Source organism: Zea mays, chromosome 5, assembly GCF_902167145.1.
Source record: "Zea mays cultivar B73 chromosome 5, Zm-B73-REFERENCE-NAM-5.0, whole genome shotgun sequence".
NCBI lineage: Eukaryota > Viridiplantae > Streptophyta > Magnoliopsida > Poales > Poaceae > Zea > Zea mays.
The window spans coordinates 158,441,940-158,467,666 of record NC_050100.1 but is presented as its reverse complement, the minus strand read 5'-3'; the positions used below and the strand labels follow the sequence as shown (position 1 = coordinate 158,467,666).

At 42.2% G+C, this 25,727-nt stretch overlaps 1 protein-coding gene across 1 annotated transcript; it reads left to right on the top strand.

Moving 5' to 3' along the window:
* Positions 1-10,090: 10,090 nt before the first annotated feature.
* LOC103627101 (uncharacterized) lies at positions 10,091-11,828 on the top strand. Its single transcript, XM_023300089.2, has 4 exons — positions 10,091-10,131; positions 10,221-10,828; positions 10,926-11,487; positions 11,700-11,828. The coding sequence occupies exons 2-4, from the start codon at positions 10,775-10,777 to the stop codon at positions 11,759-11,761; spliced, it is 678 nt and encodes a 225-aa protein (XP_023155857.1). The 5' UTR covers positions 10,091-10,131; positions 10,221-10,774; the 3' UTR covers positions 11,762-11,828.
* Positions 11,829-25,727: the final 13,899 nt, after the last annotated feature.

Here is a 25,727-nt window from a genome sequence, read left to right as displayed (position 1 = left end):
GGGGCTATAAATACCCCAACCACCCCACATTCATGGCCATCCAAGTTTTCCAACTTCTAACCACTTACAAGAGCTAGGCATTCAATTCTAGACACATACAAAGAGATCAAATCCTCTCCAATTCCACTCAAGCCTTTAGTGACTAGCGAGAGAGATTTGCCGTGTTCTTTTGAGCTCTTGCGCTTGGATCGCATTCTTTCTTTCTCTTTTGCTCTTGTGATCAACACTCAATTGTAACCGAGGCAAGAGGCACCGATTGTGTGGTGGCCCTTGCGGGGAAGTTTTGTTCCCGGTTGATTGAGAAGAAGGAAAGCTCACTCGGTCCGAGGGACCGTTTGAGAGAGGGAAGGGTTGAAAGAGACCCGGCCTTTGTGGCCTCCTCAACGGGGAGTAGGTTTGCAAGAACCGAACCTCGGTAAAACAAATCCACGTGTCACTCTCCTTATTTGCTTACGATTTGTTTTGTGCCATCTCTTGCGGACTCATTTATTATTACTAACGCTAACCCCGGCTTGTAGTTGTGTTTATATTTGTAAATTTCAGTTTCGCCCTATTCACCCCCCCTCTAGGCGACTATCAATTGGTATCAGAGCCAGGTCCTTCATTAGAGCCTAACCGCTCGAAGTGATGTCGGGAGATCACGCCAAGAAGGAGATGGAGACCGGCGACAAGCCCACTACAAGCCAAGGGAGCACCTCATCGGAAGAGTCCCGCACCAAGAAAAGGGAGAAGAAGAAGAACTCCTCCAAACGGAAGGAGAAAAGATCTTCCTCTTCTCACCACAAGGAGAAGAAGGAAAAATCTTCTTCTCACAAGCCGCATCGGAGTAGGGACAAGCACAAGAGGATGAGGAAGGTGGTCTACTACGAGACCGACACTTCATCGACATCTACCTCCGGCTCCGACGCGGCGTCCGTCACTTCTAAACGCCAAGAGCGTAAGAAGTATAGTAAGATTCCCCTACGCTATCCTCGTGTTCCTAAACATACACCTCTACTTTCCGTCCCATTAGGTAAACCACCAACTTTTAATGGTGAAGATTATGCTATGTGGAGTAATTTAATGCGATTTCATCTAACCTCTCTCCACAAGAGTATATGGGATGTTGTTGAGTATGGTGTACAGGTACCATCTATAGGGGATGAGGACTATGACACGGACGAAGTGGCCCAAATCGAGCACTTCAACTCCCAAGCCGCAACCATCCTCCTTGCCTCCCTAAGCAAGGAGGAATACAACAAAGTACAAGGATTGAAGAACGCCAAGGAGATTTGGGACCTACTCAAGACGGCGCACGAGGGTGATGAACTCACCAAGATCACCAAACGGGAAACGATCGAGGGGGAGCTCGGTCGCTTCCGTCTTCGCCAAGGGGAGGAGCCACAAGACATGTACAACCGGCTCAAGACCTTGGTGAACCAAGTGCGCAACCTCGGGAGCACAAAATGGGATGACCACGAAGTGGTTAAGGTTATTCTAAGAGCTCTTATTTTCCTTAACCCCACTCAAGTACAATTAATTCGTGGGAATCCTAGATATCCACTAATGACCCCCGAGGAAGTTATCGGGAATTTTGTGAGTTTTGAATGCATGATTAAGGGCTCCAAGAAGATCAACGAGCTTGACGAGCCTTCCACCTCCGAGGCGCAACCGGTGGCCTTCAAGGCAACGGAGGAGAAGAAGGAGGAGTCTACACCAAGTAGACAACCAATTGACGCCTCCAAGCTCGACAATGAAGAGATGGCCCTAATCATCAAAAGCTTTAGGCAAATCCTCAAGCAACGGAAGGGGAAGGACTACAAACCTCGTTCCAAGAAGGTTTGCTACAAGTGTGGTAAGCCCGGTCACTTCATTGCAAAATGTCCTATGTCCAGTGACAGTGACAGGGGCGACGACAAGAAGGGAAGAAGAAAGGAGAAGAAGAAATACTACAAGAAGAAGGGCGGCGATGCCCATGTTTGTCGGGAGTGGGACTCCGACGAAAGCTCAAGCGACTCCTCCGACGACGAGGACGCCGCCAACATCGCCATCACCAAGGGCCTTCTCTTCCCCAACGTCGGCCACAAGTGTCTCATGGCCAAGGACGGCAAAAAGAAGGTAAAATCAAGCTCCTCCACTAAATATGAAACATCTAGTGATGAGGATGATGACAAAAATGAGGAGGATAACTTGCGCATTCTTTTTGCTAACCTTAACATGGAACAAAAGGAAAAATTAAATGAACTAATTAGTGCCATCCATGAAAAGGATGATCTCTTGGACTCCCAAGAGGACTTCCTAATCAAGGAGAATAAGAAACATGTTAAGGTTAAAAATGCTTATGCTCTAGAAGTAGAAAAATGTAACAAATTATCTAGTGAGCTAGGCATGTGCCATGACACTATTGCCAACCTTAGAAGTGAAAATGCTAAATTAATTGCTAAGGTAGATTCTCATGTATGCATTGATCCTAGAAATGATAATGTTGATTTACTTGCTAGGATTGATGAGTTAAATGTTTCCATTGCTAGCCTTAGAAATGAGAATGAGAAACTGATTGCTAAGGCTAAGGACTTTGATGTTTGCAATGCTACTATTTCCGACCTTAGAACTAAAAATGATATGTTGCATGCTAAGGTTGTTGAACTAAAATCTTGCAAACCCTCTACATCTAATGTTGAGCATATTTCCATTTGTACTAGATGTAGAGATATTAATGTTGATGCTATCCATGATCACCTAGCCTTAATTAAAAAACAAAATGATCACATAGCTCAACTAAATGCTAAGATTAGAGAGCATGACTTAGAAGATGAAAAATTTAAATTGGCTAGAAGCATGCTCTATAATGGGAGACGCCCTGGCATCAAGGATGGCATTGGTTTCCAAAAGGGAGACAATGTCAAACTTAATGCCCCACCTAAAAATTTGTCTAACTTTGTTAAGGGCAAGGCTCCCATGCCTCAGGATAACGAGGGTTACATTTTGTACCCTGCCGGTTATCCCGAGAACAAAATTAGGAGAATTCACTCTAGGAAGTCTCACTCTGGCCCTAACCATGCTTTTATGTATAAGGGTGAGACATCTAGCTCTAGGCAACCAACCCGTGCCAAGTTGCCTAGAAAGAAAACTCCTAATGCATCAAATGATCATGCCATTTCATTTAAAACTTTTGATGCATCTTATGTGCTTACTAGCAAATCCGGCAAGGTAGTTGCCAAATTTGTTGGGGGCAAGCACAAGGGTTCCAAGACTTGTGTTTGGGTACCCAAAGTTCTTGTATCTAATGCCAAAGGACCCAAAACAGTTTGGGTACCTAAAGTCAAGAACTAAATTTGTTTTGTAGGTTTATGCATCCGGGGGCTCAAGTTGGATACTCGACAGTGGGTGCACAAACCATATGACAGGGGAGAAAAAGATGTTCTCCTCATATGAAAAAAACCAAGATCCCCAACGAGCTATCACATTCGGGGATGGAAATCAAGGTTTGGTCAAAGGTTTGGGTAAAATTGCTATATCACCTGACCATACTATTTCCAATGTTTTTCTTGTAGATTCTTTAGATTACAATTTGCTTTCCGTATCCCAATTATGTAAAATGGGCTACAACTGTCTTTTTACTGATACTGGTGTTACTGTCTTTAGAAGAAGTGACGATTCAATAGCTTTTAAGGGAGTGCTAGAGGGTCAGCTATACTTGGTAGATTTTGAAAGAGCTGAACTCGACACTTGCTTAGTTGCTAAGACTAACTTGGGTTGGCTTTGGCACCGCCGACTAGCCCATGTTGGAATGAAGAATCTTCACAAGCTTCTAAAGGGAGAACACATTTTGGGACTAACCAATATTCATTTTGAGAAAGACAGGATTTGTAGCGCATGCCAAGCAGGGAAGCAAGTTGGCACTCATCATCCACAAAAGAACATAATGACGACTGACAGGCCACTGGAGCTCCTACACATGGATCTATTCGGCCCGATCGCTTACATAAGCATCGGCGGGAGTAAGTACTGTCTAGTTATTGTGGATGATTATTCTCGCTTCACTTGGGTATTCTTTTTACAGGAAAAATCTCAAACCCAAGAGACTTTAAAAGGATTCTTGAGACGGGCTCAAAATGAGTTCGGCTTAAGGATCAAGAAAATAAGAAGCGACAATGGGACGGAGTTCAAGAACTCTCAAATTGAAAGCTTCCTTGAGGAGGAGGGCATCAAGCATGAGTTCTCTTCTCCCTACACGCCACAACAAAATGGTGTAGTGGAGAGGAAGAATCGAACTCTATTGGACATGGCAAGAACCATGCTTGATGAGTACAAGACACCGGACCGGTTTTGGGCCGAAGCGGTCAACACCGCCTGCTACGCCATCAACCGGTTATATCTTCACCGAATCCTCAAGAAGACATCATATGAACTCCTAACCGGTAAAAAGCCCAATATTTCATATTTTAGAGTTTTTGGTAGCAAATGCTTCATTCTTATTAAAAGAGGTAGAAAATCAAAATTTGCTCCTAAAACTGTAGAAGGCTTTTTACTTGGTTATGACTCAAACACAAGGGCATATAGGGTCTTTAACAAGTCCACTGGACTAGTTGAAGTCTCCTGTGACGTTGTGTTTGATGAAACTAACGGCTCTCAAGTGGAGCAAGTTGATCTTGATGAGATAGGTGAAGAACAGGCTCCATGTATCGCGCTAAGGAACATGTCCATCGGGGATGTGTGTCCTCAGGAATCCGAAGAGCCTCCAAGTACACAAGATCAACCATCCTCCTCCATGCAAGCATCTCCACCAACTCAAAATGAGGATGAGGCTCAAAATGATGAAGAGCAAAATCAAGAAGACGAGCCACCTCAAGATGATAGCAATGATCAAGGGGGAGATACAAATGATCAAGAAAAGGAGGATGAGGAAGAACCAAGACCGCCACACCCAAGAGTCCACCAAGCAATCCAACGAGATCACCCCGTCGACACCATCCTCGGCGACATTCATAAGGGGGTAACTACTCGATCTCGGGTTGCTCATTTTTGTGAACATTACTCTTTTGTTTCCTCCATTGAGCCACACAGGGTAGAGGAAGCTCTCCAAGATTCGGATTGGGTGGTGGCGATGCAAGAGGAGCTCAACAATTTCACGAGGAACGAGGTATGGCATTTAGTTCCACGTCCTAACCAAAATGTTGTAGGAACCAAATGGGTCTTCCGCAACAAGCAAGATGAGCATGGTGTGGTGACAAGGAACAAAGCTCGACTCGTGGCCAAAGGGTATTCACAAGTCGAAGGTTTGGATTTTGGTGAAACCTATGCACCCGTAGCTAGGCTTGAGTCAATTCGCATATTATTGGCCTATGCTACTTACCATGGCTTTAAGCTCTATCAAATGGACGTGAAAAGTGCCTTCCTCAACGGACCAATCAAGGAAGAGGTCTATGTTGAGCAACCTCCCGGCTTTGAAGACAGTGAGTATCCTAATCATGTCTATAGGCTCTCTAAGGCGCTTTATGGGCTCAAGCAAGCCCCAAGAGCATGGTATGAATGCCTTAGAGATTTCCTTATTGCTAATGGCTTCAAAGTTGGCAAGGCCGATCCTACACTCTTTACTAAAACTCTTGAAAATGACTTGTTTGTATGCCAAATTTATGTTGATGATATTATATTTGGGTCTACTAACGAGTCTACATGTGAAGAGTTTAGTAGGATCATGACACAGAAATTCGAGATGTCGATGATGGGGGAGTTGAAGTATTTTCTAGGATTCCAAGTCAAGCAACTCCAAGAGGGCACCTTCATTAGCCAAACGAAGTACACTCAAGACATTCTTGCTAAGTTTGGGATGAAGGATGCCAAACCCATCAAGACACCCATGGGAACTAATGGGCATCTCGACCTCGACACGGGAGGTAAGTCCGTGGATCAAAAGGTATACCGGTCAATGATTGGTTCATTGCTTTATTTATGTGCATCTCGACCGGACATTATGCTTTCTGTTTGCATGTGTGCAAGATTCCAATCCGACCCTAAGGAATCACACCTTACGGCCGTAAAACGAATCTTGAGATATTTGGCTTATACTCCTAAGTTTGGGCTTTGGTACCCTAGGGGATCCACATTTGATTTAATTGGTTATTCGGATGCCGATTGGGCGGGGTGCAAAATTAATAGGAAGAGCACATCAGGGACTTGCCAGTTCTTGGGAAGATCCTTGGTGTCTTGGGCTTCAAAGAAGCAAAATTCGGTCGCTCTTTCCACCGCCGAAGCCGAGTACATTGCCGCAGGACATTGTTGCGCGCAACTGCTTTGGATGAGGCAAACCCTGCGGGACTACGGTTACAAATTAACCAAAGTCCCTTTGCTATGTGATAATGAGAGTGCAATTAAAATGGCCGACAATCCCGTCGAGCATAGCCGCACTAAGCACATAGCCATTCGGTATCATTTTCTTAGGGATCACCAACAAAAGGGGGATATCGAGATTTCTTACATTAATACTAAAGATCAATTAGCCGATATCTTTACCAAGCCACTTGATGAACAATCCTTTACCAGACTTAGGAATGAGCTCAATATTCTTGATTCTAGAAATTTCTTTTGCTAGCTTGCACACATAGCTCATTTAAATACCTTTGATCATATCTCTTTTATATGCTATGACTAATGTGTTTTCAAGTCGATTTCAAACCAAGTCATAGGAATATTGAAAGGGAATTGGAGTCTTCGGCGAAGACAAAGGCTTCCACTCCGTAACTCATGCTTCGCCATCACTCCGAGCAACTCTCTATTCCTTGGGGAGAAATGAGCATCAAAGAAAAGGACTTCATCCTTCGAGGAGAGAGTAAAAGCTCAAAAGCAAAAGGACCGGATTTCGTCTTTGGTATAATCTTAACTCATTTACTTTTTGACCAAAGGGGAAGAAATTACTCCGAGGGCTCTAATGATTCCGTTTTTTTTGGCGATTCATGCCAAAAAGGGGGAGAAATGAGCCCAAAGCAAAAGGACCGCACCACCACCAAATTCCGCACCACCACCAAATTCAAAAACTTAGTGCTTTCCAAAAGTCTTTATCATTTGGTATCCTATTGTGTTCAAAAGGGGGAGAAAGTAGTATTTCAAAAATGGTATATCAAAACCCTCTTGAACACTAAGAGGTGGATCTCTTTTAGGGGGAGTTTTGTTTAGTCAAAGGAAAAGCATTTGAAACAGGGGGAGAAAATTTCAAATCTTGAAAATGCTTTTGCAAACTCTTATTTATTTACCTTTGACTATTTGCAAAAGATCTATGAAAAGGATTTACAAAAGGTTTTGCAAAAACAAAACAAGTGGTGCAAACGTGGTCCAAAATGTTAAATAAGAAAGAAACATTCCATGCATATCTTGTAAGTAGCTTTATTGGCTCAATTCCAAGCAACCTTTACACTTACATTATGCAAACTAGTTCAATTATGCACTTCTATATTTGCTTTGGTTTGTGTTGGCATCAATCACCAAAAAGGGGGAGATTGAAAGGGAATTAGGCTTACACCTAGTTCCTATATAATTTTGGTGGTTGAATTGCCCAACACAAATCTTTGGACTAACTAGTTTGCCCAAGTGTATAGATTATACAGGTGTAAAAGGTTCACACTCAGCCAATAAAAAGACCAAGTTTTGGATTCAATAAAGGAGCAAAGGGGCAACCGAGGGCACCCCTGGTCTGGCGCACCGGACTGTCCGGTGTGCCACCGGACAGTGAACAGTATCTGTCCGGTGCACCAGGGGACTCAGACTCCAACTCTTCACTCTCGGGAATTCTCGGAAGCCGGCGCGCTATAATTCACCGGACTGTCCGGTGTGCACCGGACATGTCCGGTGCTCAAAGGAAGCTCGGCCCCCTGAACTCGCCAGCCTCGGGTTCGCGCGGCAGCCGCTCCGCTATAATTCACCGGACTGTCCGGTGTACACCGGACTGTCCGGTGTACACCGGACTGTCCGGTGTGCCAGCGGAGCAACGGCTCCCTGCGGCGCCAACGGCTCCCTGCGGTGCATTAAATGCGCGCGCAGCGCGCGCAGAAGTCAGAATCGCCCATACCGGTGCACCGGACATCAAACAGTACATGTCCGGTGTGCACCGGACACCCAGGCGGGCCCACAAGTCAGAAGCTCCAACGGCTAGAATCCAACGGCAGTGATGACGTGGCAGGGGCACCGGACTGTCCGGTGTGCACCGGACTGTCCGGTGCGCCATCGAACAGAAGCCTCCAGCCAACGGCCACATTTGGTGGTTGGGGCTATAAATACCCCAACCACCCCACATTCATGGCCATCCAAGTTTTCCAACTTCTAACCACTTACAAGAGCTAGGCATTCAATTCTAGACACATACAAAGAGATCAAATCCTCTCCAATTCCACTCAAGCCTTTAGTGACTAGCGAGAGAGATTTGCCGTGTTCTTTTGAGCTCTTGCGCTTGGATCGCATTCTTTCTTTCTCTTTTGCTCTTGTGATCAACACTCAATTGTAACCGAGGCAAGAGGCACCGATTGTGTGGTGGCCCTTGCGGGGAAGTTTTGTTCCCGGTTGATTGAGAAGAAGGAAAGCTCACTCGGTCCGAGGGACCGTTTGAGAGAGGGAAGGGTTGAAAGAGACCCGGCCTTTGTGGCCTCCTCAACGGGGAGTAGGTTTGCAAGAACCGAACCTCGGTAAAACAAATCCACGTGTCACTCTCCTTATTTGCTTACGATTTGTTTTGCGCCATCTCTTGCGGACTCATTTATTATTACTAACGCTAACCCCGGCTTGTAGTTGTGTTTATATTTGTAAATTTCAGTTTCGCCCTATTCACCCCCCCTCTAGGCGACTATCAAGTATCCTCTGACCCATTATGTCCTATCTACTTATAATTCACTGTCCCGCATTACTAAATTGAAACATAAGGATTGACTAGCTTTCTATTTATCTTATCCTTGTTTACCTTTTGGGTTATCATGATTAGCTACTTTAATCAATGAACATGATGTGAATATTATGATACGATGATGTTATCCCAATGATGTTCTTGTGATACTTTAGGGGACTCAGGCTGTTTCCTGAGTACCTCTCCGTAAGGACCTGTTCGGGTAGTGATAACCCGGGATAACAGTGCAACCATGAGGGTGGAATGGGACATCCTTAGCTGATTAATTAGAGGAACCAGAGGAGTAGTTGGCTTCGCCGTAGGGCCGTCAATAGGGTTCGGGCACCGTACTTGCTCCGCCGAGGCTGGTTGCAGAGGTTCTTGATTTGGTTTTGTTAGTCACCCTTCCTTTGGGGAGATGTACTGTGTTTATCAAACTAGAGAAACCTAACAGGCGACTATGACCTATGGGAAATCTTTGTAAAGGCTACGTAGTGAGACCCTGCTAGGTCACCTTGGTAGTGATCAATGGAGAGTCATGATCTCTGGGCAGAATGGGAATCACGGCTTGTGGGTAAAGTGTGCGACCTCTACAGAGGGTTAGAAACTGATATATTAGCCGTGCTCACGGTTATGAGCGGCCCTGGGATCCTCTTTGATTAGAGATGCAAATGGTTCGAGATAAAATGGTTCTATTTATGGCTTTGGCTCGATGATGATAATGATGTTCCTCGAGGATGAAATGGTTCATGGGTTGGTTATATGATAAAACTTGGCTTCCACTAATAATAAATACCTGACCAACTAAAAGCAACTGCTTGAGCTTAACCCCACATAAAGCTAGTCCATCTCAGCCAAACGGGACATTTGCTGGGTACGTTGATGTGTACTCACCCTTGCTTTCACAACACACCAGGTTGCCTTTGGTGCAATCTATGCTCAGGTGAAGGAGAAGGCGTCGAGGCGGATCTCCAGGAGTTCCAGGACTTCGACGAGTTCGTGGTTTAGGCTAGCGACCTCCCCCAGTCAGCTGCCTATGGTGGGTTAATTTACGTTGGCTACATTTCGATTCTGTGTACTTTGATTTATATTATGTAAATGACTCTAGTCTTTAATATTATTACTTACTCTTTATTGTTATTTGAAGCATTGTGCTATGATGAGTCATTTATGTAATCACTATGTACGTGAGTTCTGATTCTGACACGTACATGGTTCGCATTGGTTTACCTTCAAAACCGGGTGTGACAATTTGGAAGGCTCAAGGGTCGGTGGGAAATTTTAAGGTCTCCATCGTTTTTCCAGTCAAGACTCAAAGTCGAATTATAATGGCATGTGCCCTCTTGCACAACTTAATTTTGCAAAATATGTCTAGAGACCCATTTGAAAATGATGAGGAGCCAGCTATGGATGCATCATTTGAAGTTATGGATGGAGAAATCAGTGAACCAGAATTTATCACAGGTGTCTCAACATCTAATGAATGGACTGATTTCCACAATAATCTTGCTCAGGGAATGTATAATAGATATAGAGCTAGGTCTAATAACTAAGGTTTGTACCTTTTGTCTTTGATGTTATTCATTATTTTTGGCATGTTGCTTATACTTTCATAAATACTTCTTGTAGGACATGAACCAATCAGAGAGCTCAAGTGTTGTTTGGGGAAGAGGGAAAACAAAAGGATCTGGACTTATTATGAGGATGAGGAGTTAATTAAATCACTATATGAGATATCTTTAGATCCAAAGTGGAAAAGTGAGGGAGGTTTTAAGAATGGGTATTGTTCTGCTCTAGAAAATAAACTCAAAGCAAGGCTACCAGGGTGTGGTCTCAGTGCTATTCCACACATTGAGTCTAGAGTGAGGCATTTTAGGACCAAGTATGGTGCTATTTAGGTGATGCTTGCTAAGAGTGGTTTTAATTGGGATGACAACAGAAAAATGGTGCAATGTGAGAAAACAATATGAAGCCCATTGTAAGGTAACAACATCTCCTACCTTGGTTTTTGAATATACTACACAGGTTCATACACAATTTAGTCTACTGTATTATTGATGAAAAGTTTGTTTCTTTGTAGGATAATCCTGATGCAAAGGGACTTTATGGTATTGCATTTCCACATTTTGATACCTTGGCTGCTATATATGGCAAGGACATAGCTACTGGAGAAGGGGCCGAGGGGCTTGGTGAGGCTGTAACTAACATGGAGAAAGAAATAGCTATGGGAGAAGATTGTCTAGTAGTGGAAGAGGATATGGTTTCTATGGATACACCACAACGGTCTATGGATAATAGGAACTCAGATCATTCAACTTCATCGAGCAGCAAAAGAAGGAAGAAACACAAAGATAGTATGTCAAGTGACCCATTCTTGGATCTAGCAAGTGGAGTTCGTGGTGATCTTAACAAAGCCTCACAACACTTTGGAAGGATGGCAGAAGTGATGGAGATGGAAGCAAAAAAGGATCAAATGCAAGAGTTACAAGAGAAGTCTGTTGTTGAGTTGACTAGACTTGGTTTTGGGGGTAGTGAACTGCTCAAAGCCGCTGCTGTTTTTGTGAAGGTCCCTAATCAGATGACGATGCTTTTCGCGCTTCTTGAGACTCTTAGGAGAGAATTCATCCTGAACATGATTGTAGGTAATAACTAGTTGAATTTCAGAATTAATCTCTTATACTAGTTGATGCATGCATGATCCAGTAAGATATGTTAATAAGGAGTCCCTAGCTTGCTTATAGACCCGCATGTACTCATGTTTATAGACATGTATGTTCTCATGTTTATAGACCTGTATGCACTCCCAAATGATCTTGTATGTACTCATGTTTATAGACCTATATCCTTTCTTCAGATGAAGCTCAAAGGAAGTTACTTGTCAAATTATCAATGAAGAATGTCAGGAGCATTTGGTGAAGAGTGATCGACATATAAACTTCTGGAAGTTGAATTTTGAAGACGTTTGAAATCCTAAGACATTTGTAGATCATGAAATTTATGAATTCCTAAGACTAGCTTTATTGACTGGCTGTGTTGTTAACTGTGTGTGAATACCCGTTGTTTGAAACCTATTATATTTGCTAGCTTTATTTGCTGTTCAGCAAGACATATAAAGCTGCTAGCTTTATTGGTTGTCTGTGCTGTCAACTGTTTGTGAAAATAACCAGTATAAAGTTGTTGTTTAGAACATGTTATTTGTGCTAGCGCAAAGCTGAAAATAAAATTAGTATTTCTGTGCGCCATTTAGTTTGCTACGATAGTTTATAATTCTGAAGTAAAATCAGTATTTCTGTGTGGCTGCTAGGCTTATGTGTGGCTGTTAGGCTTCATTACCTCCAGGACCATCCAAACAACATAAAGGGAATGGAAAACATTACCAGCTTTATACAAACAATTGGCGCTTTTCATTTCCATGGTAATAGATACCACTCTTATTTAATTACATTAACGTTACTGTTACAAACGCTCAACCAAACTCCATCGTAATTGTAATCCGATACCTGAAACGCGAGAACAAGGTAGTTTGCATCTGTCTTCTCTGCTTCTTCGACAGCTGGTAAAAGAGTTAAGGCTGTCTGCAACAACAAACTCTATATACTCATGTACGCTAAATTTAGCGATCCAAGTGTTCAACGAACGATAAACTAGTCGCTAAAGTACCGAACGATGTTCGTACATGCTATTCTCAGTGATTCACTATGCATCCGCTATCTGTCCTTCCTGTGAAATCGAGCGCGGAATTGGGAGGTGGCGGCGGCGGCGGCGATGACCGTGGATCACGGTCACGACATCGTCGACCAGCAGCACGCGGAGTCACTTCGTTCAGCCAAACGCGAGCATCGATTTCTTGGGCTTGGTCGGAGAAAGCAGTCAGCAGACATCGTTGGGAGGAGAGGCGGTGGCGTTTGTAGCAGGGGGCTGAGTGGAGGTGGCGCTAGCCATGTACATAGATCTGAGGAGCGGCAGCGGCCATGATTGGAATCGAGGAGCGATGGCTTGGTCTGATGTTGTAGGTTGTACCGCTGTAGCGTGTTCGGCCAAAGAAAAAGGCTAGGTGGAGGACAAGCAAACAGAAACAACAAAAAGCATGAACATACAGTTCGTTATTTGTTTTTAATTAATATATACATTCAAAAAATTGAGTAGTGAAAAATGTTAATTAAGTTTTTTGAATTAAGTACGTTAGGACAAATTCGAATTACATGCAAAAGATAGAATAAATACGGTAGTCTATAAATTCTGTCAACACTGTAGATATAGAAGACCGAATTTAGGGAACGTTGCTGGAGATGCACAATATATAGAGGACATAATCTTTTAGAGAGTGTTGTAAAGGACAAAGAATATTCATTTAGAGTACGTTGTTGGAGACAATCTAACATAAGTTTTAAACTGTTTTCATTGAACACATTAAAAGACAATTTTAAACTGTTGGGGATTCCGTTACACAAATGCGTTTGGTTGGAGAACTAGATAGGATAAAATGGTTTCAACTTGACTTCGAGAATTTCCATCTATGATGCGTTTGGAGAGCTAGATAGGATACAATGGTTCCATCTCTCACTTTGAGCATTTTCATCTCTCACTTCAAGAACAAAAGGTTGTAAGAATCTCCATCTCTGACTTTGGTAATAAAGTGTTCTATGCCCAGTGTTGTTAGGTCATTCTTAGTGAATAGTTTAGTGATGTTGTTGAAAGTCCTTATTTGGTTTTAACGATTCATGATGATATAATAGTTGATTAATGTGTCTTTGTACAAGTTAGGTTATAATAATGATGGATTGATGGATAATCAATTGTTGTCTTTAGTTTTCAATGGATGATTGGTAATTTAAAAAACAAACTAGTTCTAAATGTCTTTTGGCAATGAGAGACAAAATCATTTATTTAGTGAGTAGCATAACATTCGTTGAGATATCGTCGCACTCTTTTATGAAAGAGTAGAATGTGAAAGCTAGTGAGTCATTGATAAAATAAAAAAGATAACAACTATGGTTAAGGAATAAAAGAGCGAAAGGGACTTAACCTTCATGGCTTATAAATTTGATAGATTTTTCCTATAAATTTCATTTTTGTCATTACTGACATTTAGTAGAATGGGACTCTCTTTATCTTTGTATTATTAATCCACTTTTTAAAAGATCTCAAAAGGTAGTTACAATTTTTTTGCCACATTATGATGTTTGGCATGGCTCCACTCCACTCCACTTCAGAGAAGTTATGCTCTAAAACTCTAGGTGGAGCAGCTCTGATCCGGAGTCTAGATTGCATTCTCATAACCAGTGATAGTGGTGGGTAAATACATTCAAACTTCATGTCTAGGTTGGGTTTTAATGTTTTTTAGAGCAACAAAAGAGGTACTTCAAAATTTTGTACTGTAGCTCTCAATACTCCATGGAGTTTGTAACTCTGAAGTTAGAGTGTTTGGCTAGCTCTAGCCAGCTCCTTGGAGTTTTGCTCTGGAGCTATGCCAAATATAAAGAGGTATAAACTAGTAGCTTAAGCTATATATGTCTAATGAATAGGTGTAATGTATAGTTATCAAACTTAACACTTTGTATCTTATATAAAGCCCAAAAATCATTTGGAAGCAAAGCCAATCTCAAAGGTAATTAAAAGAGTATAATTCAATTCAGGTCCTTATACTTGTCTGGTTATGTCAACCTGGTCCATAAACTTTTTAAGTATGTCTTTTAAGGACCCAATCTCTGTTCAGATCTCAATTACACCCTAACGAATTGTTGTGGCCCACATGTCAGTTTCCGTGGTCTGTTGGACCCCGCTCACCCTTGTCTCTCCTTCCTCGACGACTGACATGTGGGCCACAACAACCCGTTAGGACGTATTAGAGACCCTAACAAATATTGAGCCCTTAAGAGACATACTTTAAAAGTTAATGGATCAGGTTGATATAGGCAAGCAAGTTTAAGGACCGGAAGTGTATTTTACTCTGGTTAAAATTTAAGAGAATGTACTATTACTGTATGCATCGGGTTAGCCGGTGCCTTGGTCAGGGCAACACTAGACTATAAGCTACTTGCTATCTAGACTAGGTTTGATGGTTCACCTAATTGATTTGGTGTTGGATAAAATTGATTTGGTGTTGGATCAAAATTGATTCAGTGGTCTATAAAGAGGTCCCACAGAGAATAATTGGTCACCGGATTGGTCACAGTTGAAAGGGAAATGGGTTTAAGCCATTTCTATATTGGTTTTGAAGTTTGATGACCAACACAACATTATGGACTAACTAGTTTGCTAAGTGAATGCTTGCATGATCATAAGAATGAAAATGGAAGATTCAATGTAAACAATAGCTCAAAACTGGTTAGAAAAGGCTTAATTTGGAAAAGGCAAAGTTTGAGTAGTTCAAGCACTTGGATAAGTTCTAAATGGTCCTAGGAGTCACACCCGGGTTTCAGGGGCACCAAACCCGGGCGCGAACTTCACCAAGTGTGCTGGGATCAAGTCTCACACATATGATGATTCATGGTACAGAAACGAATGTCACATCATTAACATATAACAGAGTTCTGTACAAAAATAGATAAATCATTACATCATACGAAGACAACGATCCAGCAACCAAAGTTGACTGGGAGACGACGACCTAGTCCTCTCACGAACTCATCACATCATCCTTCATGCGCCTCATCCTGTGGTACCTGTTCTTGACCTAGGGGTGGATGTGAGTACAACATGGGTGAGCTCACATACGTTCATCGCTCAACAAGTTATGGGGAATAATGTGTGAAAGTCGCCTAGAGGGGGGGAGGTGAATAGGCGAAACCTAAAATTTACAATCTTAAGAAAGCACTAAGGTCGGGGGTTAGCGTTAGGGTTAAATTCAAGTCCGAAAGAGAGGGAAAACAAATCAACTAAGAATCAAGGCAAATGAACACGGTGATTTGTTTTACTGAGGTTCGGTTCCAAAGAACCTAGTCCCCGTTGAGGAGGTCACAAAGACCGGGTCTATTTCAACCCTTTCCCTCTCTCAAACGGTCACTTAGACCGAGTGAGCCTTCTTCCTTAATCTCTCGGGTCACTAAGACCCCGCAAGGACCACCACACACTTGGTGTCTCTTGCCTCACTTACAAAGCACTTGAGAATAAGAGTAAGAAAAGAAAAAGGCCAAGCCAAGCAACAAGAGCAACAAAAGAACACAAGAACACCCTCTCTCAAGTCTCTAATGGAATTGAGTTGATTTTGGAGACTAAGAGTGGATTTAATCTATTGAATGAGATGTTTGGAATGCTTGGATGGATATGAATGAGGTGGTTGGGGGGTATTTATAGCCCCCAACCACTTCCATAGCTGTTGGGGAGGATGCTGGCGATGGGCGCACCGGACAGTTCGGTGCGCCACCAGACAGGCATTGTTCCTTGTCCGGTGCGCCCCCACGTCACCCAACCGTTAGGGTTCGGAGCGGAGTCGACCATTGGAGCTTTGTCCTCTTGTGGCACTGGACAGTCCGGTGCCCCTCTGACTTCCTGCTCTGACTTCTGTCGTGACACTGTTCATTTGTCAGAGTCGACCGTTGCACGCAGATAGTCGTTGCTCCGCTGGCTCACTGGACAGTTCGGTGCGCCATTTTTCAGCACACTCAAGTTCTTTGCTCCATTTCAAATTGAGTCCCTAGCTTGAATCTTTTATTGGTTTGTGTTGAACCTTATGCACGTGTAATACATGAATTCTAGGCAAACTAGTTAGTCCATGTGTTTGTGTTGACTATCAACCACCAAAATTAATTATAGGAAATGGTTAACCCAATTTCCCTTTCAATCTCCCCCTTTTTAGTGATTGATGCCAACACAAACCAAAGCAAATATAGAGTGCATAATTGAAACTAGTTTGCATTTGAAATGTGCATGGGTTACTTGGAATTAAACCAATTGAATATCTCACTAAATATGAATGGATTGCCTTTTCTTTTATTTAACATTTTTGACCACTCTTGCACCACATGTATGTTTTTGCAAATTCTTTTGGTAAATCTTTTCAAAGTATTTTGCAAATAGTCAAAGGTATATGAATAAGATTGCAAGAAGCATTTTCAAGATTTGAAATTTCTCCCCCTATTTCAAATGCTCTTCCTTTGACTAAATAAAACTCCCCCTGAATAAAATTCTCCTCTTAGCTTTCAAGAGGGGTTTGAGATAGATATGAATTTGAGATTTTACTTTCACAAATCAAGTGAAACATAGATACCAATTGATATCAAAAACTAATTTGAGAATACATCAATTGAAATAAATACCAATTGAAGAATACCAATTAAAATTATATTTCAATTTTTTTTGAAATGGTGGTGGTGCGGTCTTTTTGCTTTGGGCTTCAACCTTTCTCCCCCTTTGGCATTAATCGCCAAAAATGGAGACTTTGAGAGCCCTTTTGCATCTTTCTCCCAAATGGTAATATAAATATGAGTGAAGGGTCATACCATTGAGAGTTTGTGGAGTTACGACAAAGGATAAATGATACCATTAGAGTTGAGTGGAAGCCTTGTCTTTGCCGGATACTCCATTTCCCTTTCAATCTACGACTTAGTATAGAAATACACTTGGAAACACATTAGTCGTAGTCTTGGTACACGAAGAATAAGAAATATGCATTTGTACCAAATGAAAGAGACATGATCAAAGGTATATAAATGAGCTATGTGTGCAATGTTTCAATCAAAGTTCCGAGAATCAAGTATATTTAGCTCATTCCTAAGTTTGCTAAAGGTTTTCTCATCTAGTGGCTTGGTAAAAATATCGGCTAATTGATTCTGGGTGTTTACATAAGCTATTTCGATATCCCCCTTTTGTTGGTGATCTCTCAGAAAGTGATACCGAATATCTATGTGCTTAGTGCGGCTGTGTTCAACGGGATTATCCGCCATGTAGATTGCACTTTCATTGTCACATAGGAGAGGGACTTTGCTCAATTTGTAGCCATAGTCCCTGAGCTCATCCAAAGTAATTGCGCACAACAATGACCTGCGGCAATGTACTCAGCTTCGGCGGTGGAAAGAGCTACGAAGTTTTGTTTCTTTGACGCCCATGACATGAGGGATCTCCCCAGAAACTGACAAGTCCCTGATGTGCTCTTCCTATCAATTTTACACCCTGCCCAATCGGCATCGGAATATCCTATTAAATCAAAAGTAGATCCCTTGCGTACCAAAGCCCAAACTTAGGAGTGTAAACTAAATATCTCATGATTCTTTTCATGGCCCTAAGGTGAACTTCCTTAGGATTTGCCTGAAATCTTGCACACATGCATATTGAAAGCATAATATCCGGTCGAGATGCACATAAGTAGAGTAAATATCCTATCATCGACCGATATACCTTTTGATCTACGGATTTACCTCCCGTGTCGAGGTTGAGATGCCCATTGGTTCCCATGGGTGTCTTGATGAGTTTGCCATCCTACATTCCAAACTTCTTAAGTATATCTTGAATGTACTTTGTTTGGCTGATGAAGGTGCCATCTTGGAGTTGCTTGATTTGAAATCCTAGGAAATACTTCAACTCCCCCATCATAGACATCTCGAATTTATGTACCATGATCCTACTAAACTCTTCACAAGTTGACTTGTTAGTAGACCTAAATATGATATCATCAACATAAATTTGGCATACAAACAAGTCTTTTGCAACAATTTTAGTAAAGAGAGTAGGATCGGCTTTTCCGACTTTGAAGCCATTAGTGATAAGAAAATCTCTTAGGCATTCATACCATGCTCTTGGGGCTTGCTTGAGCCCATAAAGCGCCTTTGAGAGTTTGTAAACATGGTTAGGATACTCACTATCTTCAAAGCTGGGAGGTTGCTCAACATAGACCTCTTCCTTGAAGGGTCCATTGAGGAAGGCACTTTTCACGTCCATTTGATAAAGCTTGAAGCCATGGTAAGTAGCATAGGCATGTAATATATGAATTGACTCAAGCCTAGCTACGGGTGCATAAGTTTCATCAAAGTCCAGACCTTTGACTTGTGAATAGCCTTTGGCCACAAGTCGGGCTTTGTTTCTTGTCACCACACCATGCTCATCTTGCTTGTTGCGGAATACCCATTTGGTACCTACAACATTTTGGTTAGGACGTGGAACTAAATGCCATACCTCATTCCTCGTGAAATTGTTGAGCTCCTCTTGCATAGCCAACACCCAATCCGGATCTCTTAGTGCATCCTCTACCCTGTATGGCTCAATAGAGGAAACAAAAGAGTAATGTTCACAGAAATGAGCAACTCAAGATCTAGTAGTTACCCCCTTATGAATGTCACCAAGGATGGAGTTGACGGGGTGATCTCGTTGAATTGCTTGGTGGACTCTTGGGTGTGGCGGTCTTTGACCCTGAATTTCTTGATCATCTTCCTTGTCTTTATTAACTTCATCTCCCCCTTGATCATTGTCCTCTTATTAAGGTGGCTCATCCTCTTGATCTTCATCATTTTGAGCCTAATCCTCATCTTGAGTTGGTGGAGAAACTTGATTGGAAGATGACATTTGATCTTGTGCTTGTGTGGGCTCTTCGGATTCCTTAGGACACACATCCCCAATGGACATGTTACTTAGCGCGACGCATGGAGCCTCTTCATCATCTAGCTCATCAATATCAACTTGCTCCACTTGGGAGCCATTAGTCTCATCAAACACAACGTCATAAGAAACCTCAACTAATCCAGTGGATTTGTTGAAGACTCTATATGCCCTTGTGTTTGAGTCATATCCAATTAAAAAGTCTTCTACAACCTTAGGAGCAAATTTAGATTTTCTACCTCTTTTAATAAGAATAAAGCATTTACTCCCAAAGACTCTAAAATATGAAACATTGGGCTTTTTACCAGTGAGGAGTTCATATGATGTCTTCTTGAGAACTCGGTGAAGATATAACCGGTTGATGGAGTAGCAGGCGGTGTTCGCCTCGACCCAAAACCGGTCTGGAGTCTTGTACTCATTAAGCATGGTTCTTGCCATGTCTAATAGAGTTCTATTCTTCCTCTCCACTACACCATTTTGTTGAGGTGTGTAGGGAGAAGAGAACTCATGCTTGATGCCCTCCTCCTCAAGAAATCCTTCAATTTTAGAATTCTTGAACTCCGTCCCATTATCGCTTCTTATCTTTTTGATCCTTAATCCGAACTCATTTTGAGCCCGTCTTAAGAATCCCTTTAATTTATCTTGGGTTTGTGATTTTCCTGCAAAAAGAACACCCAAGTGAAGCGAGAATAATCATCCACAATAACTAGACAGTACTTACTCCCGTCGATGCTTATGTAAGCGATCGGGCCGAATAGATCCATGTGGAGTAGCTCGAGCGGCCTGTCCGTCGTCATTATGTTCTTATGTGGATGGTGGACTCCAACCTGCTTTCCTGCTTGACATGCGCTACAAATCCTGCCTTTCTCAAAATGAACATTTGTTAGTCCTAAAATGTGCTCTCCCTTTAGAAGCTTGTGAAGATTCTTCATCCCAACATGGGCTAGTCGGCGATGCCAGAGCCAACCCATGTTAGTCTTAGCAATTAAGCAAGTGTCAAGTTCAGCTTGGTTATCATCAAAATCAACTAAATATAGCTGACCCTCTAATACTCCCTTAAATGCTATTGAATCATCACTTCTTCTAAAGACAGTAACACCTATATCTGTAAATAGACAGTTGTAGCCCATTTTACACAATTGAGAAACAGAAAGCAAGTTGTAATCTAAAGAATCTACAAGAAAAACATTGGAAATAGAATGGTTAGGTGATATAGCAATTTTACTCAAACCTTTGACCAAACCTTGATTTCCATCCCCGAATGTGATAGCTCGTTAGGGATCTTCGTTTTTCTTATAGGAGGAGAACATTCTCTTCTCCCCTGTCATGTGGTTTGTGCACCCGCTATTGATTATCCAACTTGAACCACCGGATTCATAAACTTACAAAACAATTTTAGGCCTTGTTCTTAGGTACCCAAACAGTCTTGGGTCCTTTGATGTTAGAAACAAGCACCTTGGGTACCCAAACACAGGTCTTAGGACCCTTGTGTTTGGCCCCAACATATTTGGCAACTACTTTGCCTGACTTGTTAGTTAAAACATAAGATGCATCAAAAGTCTTAAATAAAACATTATGCTCATTTGATGCAGTAGGAATTTTCTTTCTATGCAATTTAACATGAGTGGTATGCCTAGAGCTAGAAGCCTCATTTTTGTACATGAATGCATGATGAGAAACATTGTGAGGTTTCCTAGCATGAATCTTTCTAATCTTATGTTCGAGATAGTTTGCATGATATAAAATGTAGCCTTTACTATCCTGAACCATGGGAGCCTTGCTCTTAACAAAATTAGACAATCTTTTAGGGGCATTAAGCTTGACATTGCTCCCCTATTGGAAACCAATGCCATCCTTAATACCAGGGCGTCTCCCATTATAAAGCATACTACGAGCAAATTTAAAATTTTCATTTTTGAGCTCATGCTCGGCAATTTTAGCACTTAATTGAGCTATGTGATCATTTTGTTTCTTAATCATGATAAGGTGATCATCTATAGCTTCAACATTAATGTCTCTACATCTAGTGCAAATAGAAACATGCTCAACAACAGATGTAGATGGTTTGCAAGCATTTAACTCTTTTATCTTAGCATTTAATATGGCATTCTCATTTCTAAGACAGGAAATAGAATCATTGCAAACATTCAATTCTTTAACATTAGAAATTAAACTAGCATTTTCATTTCTAAGACTAGAAATTGAATCATGACAAATGCTAAGCTCCTTAGTTAAGTTTTCACATTTTTCTACTTCCTGAGCATAAGCATTTTTCAACTTAACAAATTTTTTGTTTTTATTAATGAGGAAGTCCTCTTGGCTATCCAAGAGTTCATCCTTCTCATTAATGGCTTCAATTAATTCATTTAATTTTTTTCTTTTGGTCCATGCTAAGGTTGGCAAAAGAGACATTAAATTGTCTTCACTATCGTTAGAGCTACCCTCATCACTAGATGTTGTATATTTGGGGGTGGCTCTAGTGTGTACCTTCTTTTTCTTGCCGTCCTTAGCCATGAGACACTTGTGGCCGACGTTGGGGAAGAGGAGGCCCTTGTTGACGGTGATGTTGGCAGCGTCCTCGTCGGAGGAGTCGGTGGAGCTCTCATCGGAGTCTCATTCCCGGGCATATGTGGGCATCGCCGCCCTTCCTCTTGTAGTATCTCTTCTTCTCCTTCTTCTTCCCTTTCTTGTCGTCGTCCCTATCACTTCCACTAGAAATTGGACATTTTGCTATGAAATGACCGGACTTACCACACTGGTAGCACACCTTCTTGGAGCGGGACTTGTAGTCCTTCCCCCTTCTTTGCTTGAGGATTTGGCGGAAGCTCTTGATGATGAGCGCCATTTCCTCATTGTCGAGCTTGGAGGCGTCGATTGGAAGCCTACTTGATGTAGACCCCTCCTTCTTCTCTTCGGTCCCTTTGAATGCGACGGGTTGCACCTCGGGTGTGGAGGTGGCGCCTTGCTCCAAGTTGACAATGTGTTTGGAGTCTTTGATCATAAGTTCAAAGCTCACAAACTTGCCAATCACTTCCTCGGGAGACATTAGTTTATATCTGGGATCCCCACGTATTAATTGAACTTGAGTAGGATTGCGAAATATGAGGGATCTAAGAATAACCTTGACCATTTCATTGTCATCCCATTTGGTGCTCCCGAGGTTGCGCACTTGGTTGAACATCGTCTTGGGCCAGTTGTACATGGCTTGCAGCTCTTCCCCTTTGTTGAGGACGAATCGACTGAGTTATCCCTCGATCGTTTCGCGCTTGGTGATCTTGGTCACCTCGTCCCCTTCATGCGCGGTCTTGAGGACGTCCCAAATTTGTTTGGTGCTCTTTAATCCTTGCACCTTGTTATACTCCTCTCGACACAAGGAGGCGAGGAGTATAGACGTGGCTTGGGAGTTAAAGTGCTTCATTTGGGTGGCCTTGTCCGCGTCGTAGTCTTTGTCCCCCACCTTAGGTACCTGCGCTCCATACTCAACAATATCCCAAATACTTTTGTGGAGTGAGGTTAGATGATGCCTCATTTTATCACTCCACATACAATAATCTTCACCATCAAAATATGGTGGTTTTCCTAGGGGAACGGAAAGTAATGGAGCACGCTTTGAAATACGAGGATAGCGTAGGGGCATCTTAATATACTTCTTGCGCTCAAGGCGCTTAGAAGCGGTGGATGACTTGGAGCTCAATGTGGAGGGTGACGAAGAGTCGGTCTCGTAGTAGACCACTTTCTTCATCTTCTTCTTCTTGTCACCTCTCCGATTTGACTTGATGGAGGAAGAGGATTCCTCCTTGTGTTTGTTGCCGGACTCCCTTGAGAGAGTCCTCCTCGAGCTTGCGAACTTGTCGCCGGTCATGATCTCCCTCTTGGCATGATCTCCAAACATCACTTCGAGTTGGTTAGACTCTTAATAAAGCACTGGCTCCGATACCAATTGAAAGTCACCTAGAGGGGGGTGAATAGGTGAAACCTGAAATTTACAAACTTAAGCAAACACTAAGGTCAGGGGTTAGCGTTAGGATTAAATTCAAGTCCGAAAGAGAGGGAAAACAAATCAACTAAGAATCAAGGCAAATGAACACGATGATTTGTTTTACCGAGGTTTGGTTCCAAAGAACCTAGTCCCCGTTGGGGAGGTCACAAAGACCGGGTCTATTTCAACCCTTTCCCTCTCTCAAACGGTCACTTAGACCGAGTGAGCCTTCTTCCTTAATCTCTTGGGTCACTAAGACCCCGCAAGGACCACCACACACTTGGTGTCTCTTGCCTCGCTTACAAAGCACTTGAGAATAAGAATAAGAAAATAAAAAGGCCAAGCCAAGCAACAAGAGCAACAAAAGAACACAAGATCACCCTCTCTCAAGTCCCTAATGGAATTGAGTTGATTGGAGACTAAGAGAGGATTCAATATATTTGATGTGTCTTGGAGTGGAGTTTTTTGCTCTTGTTTTGAATGAGATGTTTGGAATGCTTGGATGGATATGAATGAGGTGGTTGGGGGTATTTATAGCCCCCAACCACTTCCATAGCCATTGGGGAGGCTGCTGGCGATGGGCGCACCGGACATGCACTGTTCCTTGTCCGGTGCGCCGCCACGTCACCAACCGTTAGGGTTCGGAGCGGAGTCGACCGTTGGAGCTTTGTCCTCTTGTGGCACCGGACAGTCCGGTGCCCCTCTGACTTCTTGCTCTGACTTCTGCCGTGACACTGTTCATCTGTCAGAGTCGACCGTTGCGCGCAGATAGCCGTTGCTCCGTTGTCTCACCGGACAGTCCGGTGAATTATAGCGGAGCGCGCCTTCGTTTTCCCAAGAGTGGCTGGTTTACACCTGTACGGTCCTGGTGCACCGGACACTGTCTAGTGCGCCATTTTTCAACACACTCAAGTTCTTTGCTCCATTTCAAATTGAGTCCCTAACTTGAATCTTTTATTGGTTTGTGTTGAATCTTATGCACCTGTAATACATGAATTCTAGGCAAACTAGTTTATCCATGTGTTTGTGTTGACTATCAACCACCAAAATTAATTATAGGAAATGGTTAACCCAATTTCCCTTTCAATGTGCATGAACTCACCAAAGGTGGGAGCTCATGTGAAGTGTAAGGCTTACCAAAGGAGATGGTTAAAGCTGAGCATTGCTTTTAAAGTTGGTCAAAATTTTATTAGCAGTTACTAGGTATAAGTAGATACCAACCCAAATAAATGAGAGATCAAAATTGATAAGAACATCCGCGATGCAATGCATATGACAGATTAAGTTTAGTTCCATAAATTAATCATGCAAGAGTCTTGAGTCGCTCTTGACCGTGAGTACGACTGATATACCAGTTTTACACTCTGCAGAGGTTGCGCCCTTTACCCACAAGTTGTGTATCCCGTCTAGCCAGGGTTTGCAAGGCCCTTAGACACTTCCAAGGTGAATGACTAGGGATCCACTACGAGGCCTTTACAAAGTTCCACTAGCTTTAGAAAACACGATACAGTTTCTGAGAAGGGCAATATAGGAATCCCTCGTCCGAAAAGCCATCGCAGCATGATCGACCCAAGAACCTCCCTATACACAGCTCCTCTACCGCCCTTGCCCCTTTCGGGTAAGGTAGTCCTCCACTAGTTTTCCTAATTAGTCAGCCAAGGGTGTCCCATTCCACCCTTGTGGTAGCACGAATATCTCAAATTAAGCTCCATGTTCCAATTAACACAATGATCTTGTCATGAACAATAATTAAAACAACAACATAACTGAAACATGATCATACTGTAACATTAATATTTCAAAACCAAGTAGAGCAATAGCAAAACTACCCAATAGTTCTTTTGTCCACAAGGTGTGGGATAAACAATGCTAGGGAAGACTATTAGGTCCCATCAAATTAACCTGAGCATGTCACAGTGATTAACAGGAACATTATTGGGTAAAGAGAAAAGTGATAAAGGGCACAACTTGCCTTATACTTGCGATAACCTTGTAGTCTAGATGTTGACCCAAAAGTTGGGCGCCGGGTTCGTCGTCACCTCACCTCTACTCGTACAATACATACAATCAAGCAAATAATGGATATGACAACATTACACCAAATCATAAGAACAAACTGCGTAAGAATATTCTATGTGCCGCTACGAGATCATAGGTTCAAGAACTATTAAAATCGGAGTTAAAACGAAAAAGTTATGGATAAAACAATATTTTTAGGTGCAATAAATCTAATAGATGAGATTTAACAGATATTACATTTAAACTAAGCGTGTATTTAATTAAAATATTTGAGTTGATATTAATCATTAACAATTATTTATAAAATACGTAGGTTAGAACTATAAAGTAGATTAACTAGATTATCTAACTAAT

Bases quoted from the DNA above. Each gene is read 5' to 3' on its own strand.
- LOC103627101 (XM_023300089.2), top strand. From the start codon at position 10,775: ATGACAACAGAAAAATGGTGCAATGTGAGAAAACAATATGAAGCCCAT. The intron at 10,829-10,925 runs GTAACAACATCT...GTTTCTTTGTAG, and splicing joins AATATGAAGCCCATTGTAAG to GATAATCCTGATGCAAAGGG. The intron at 11,488-11,699 runs GTAATAACTAGT...TCCTTTCTTCAG, and splicing joins CATCCTGAACATGATTGTAG to ATGAAGCTCAAAGGAAGTTA.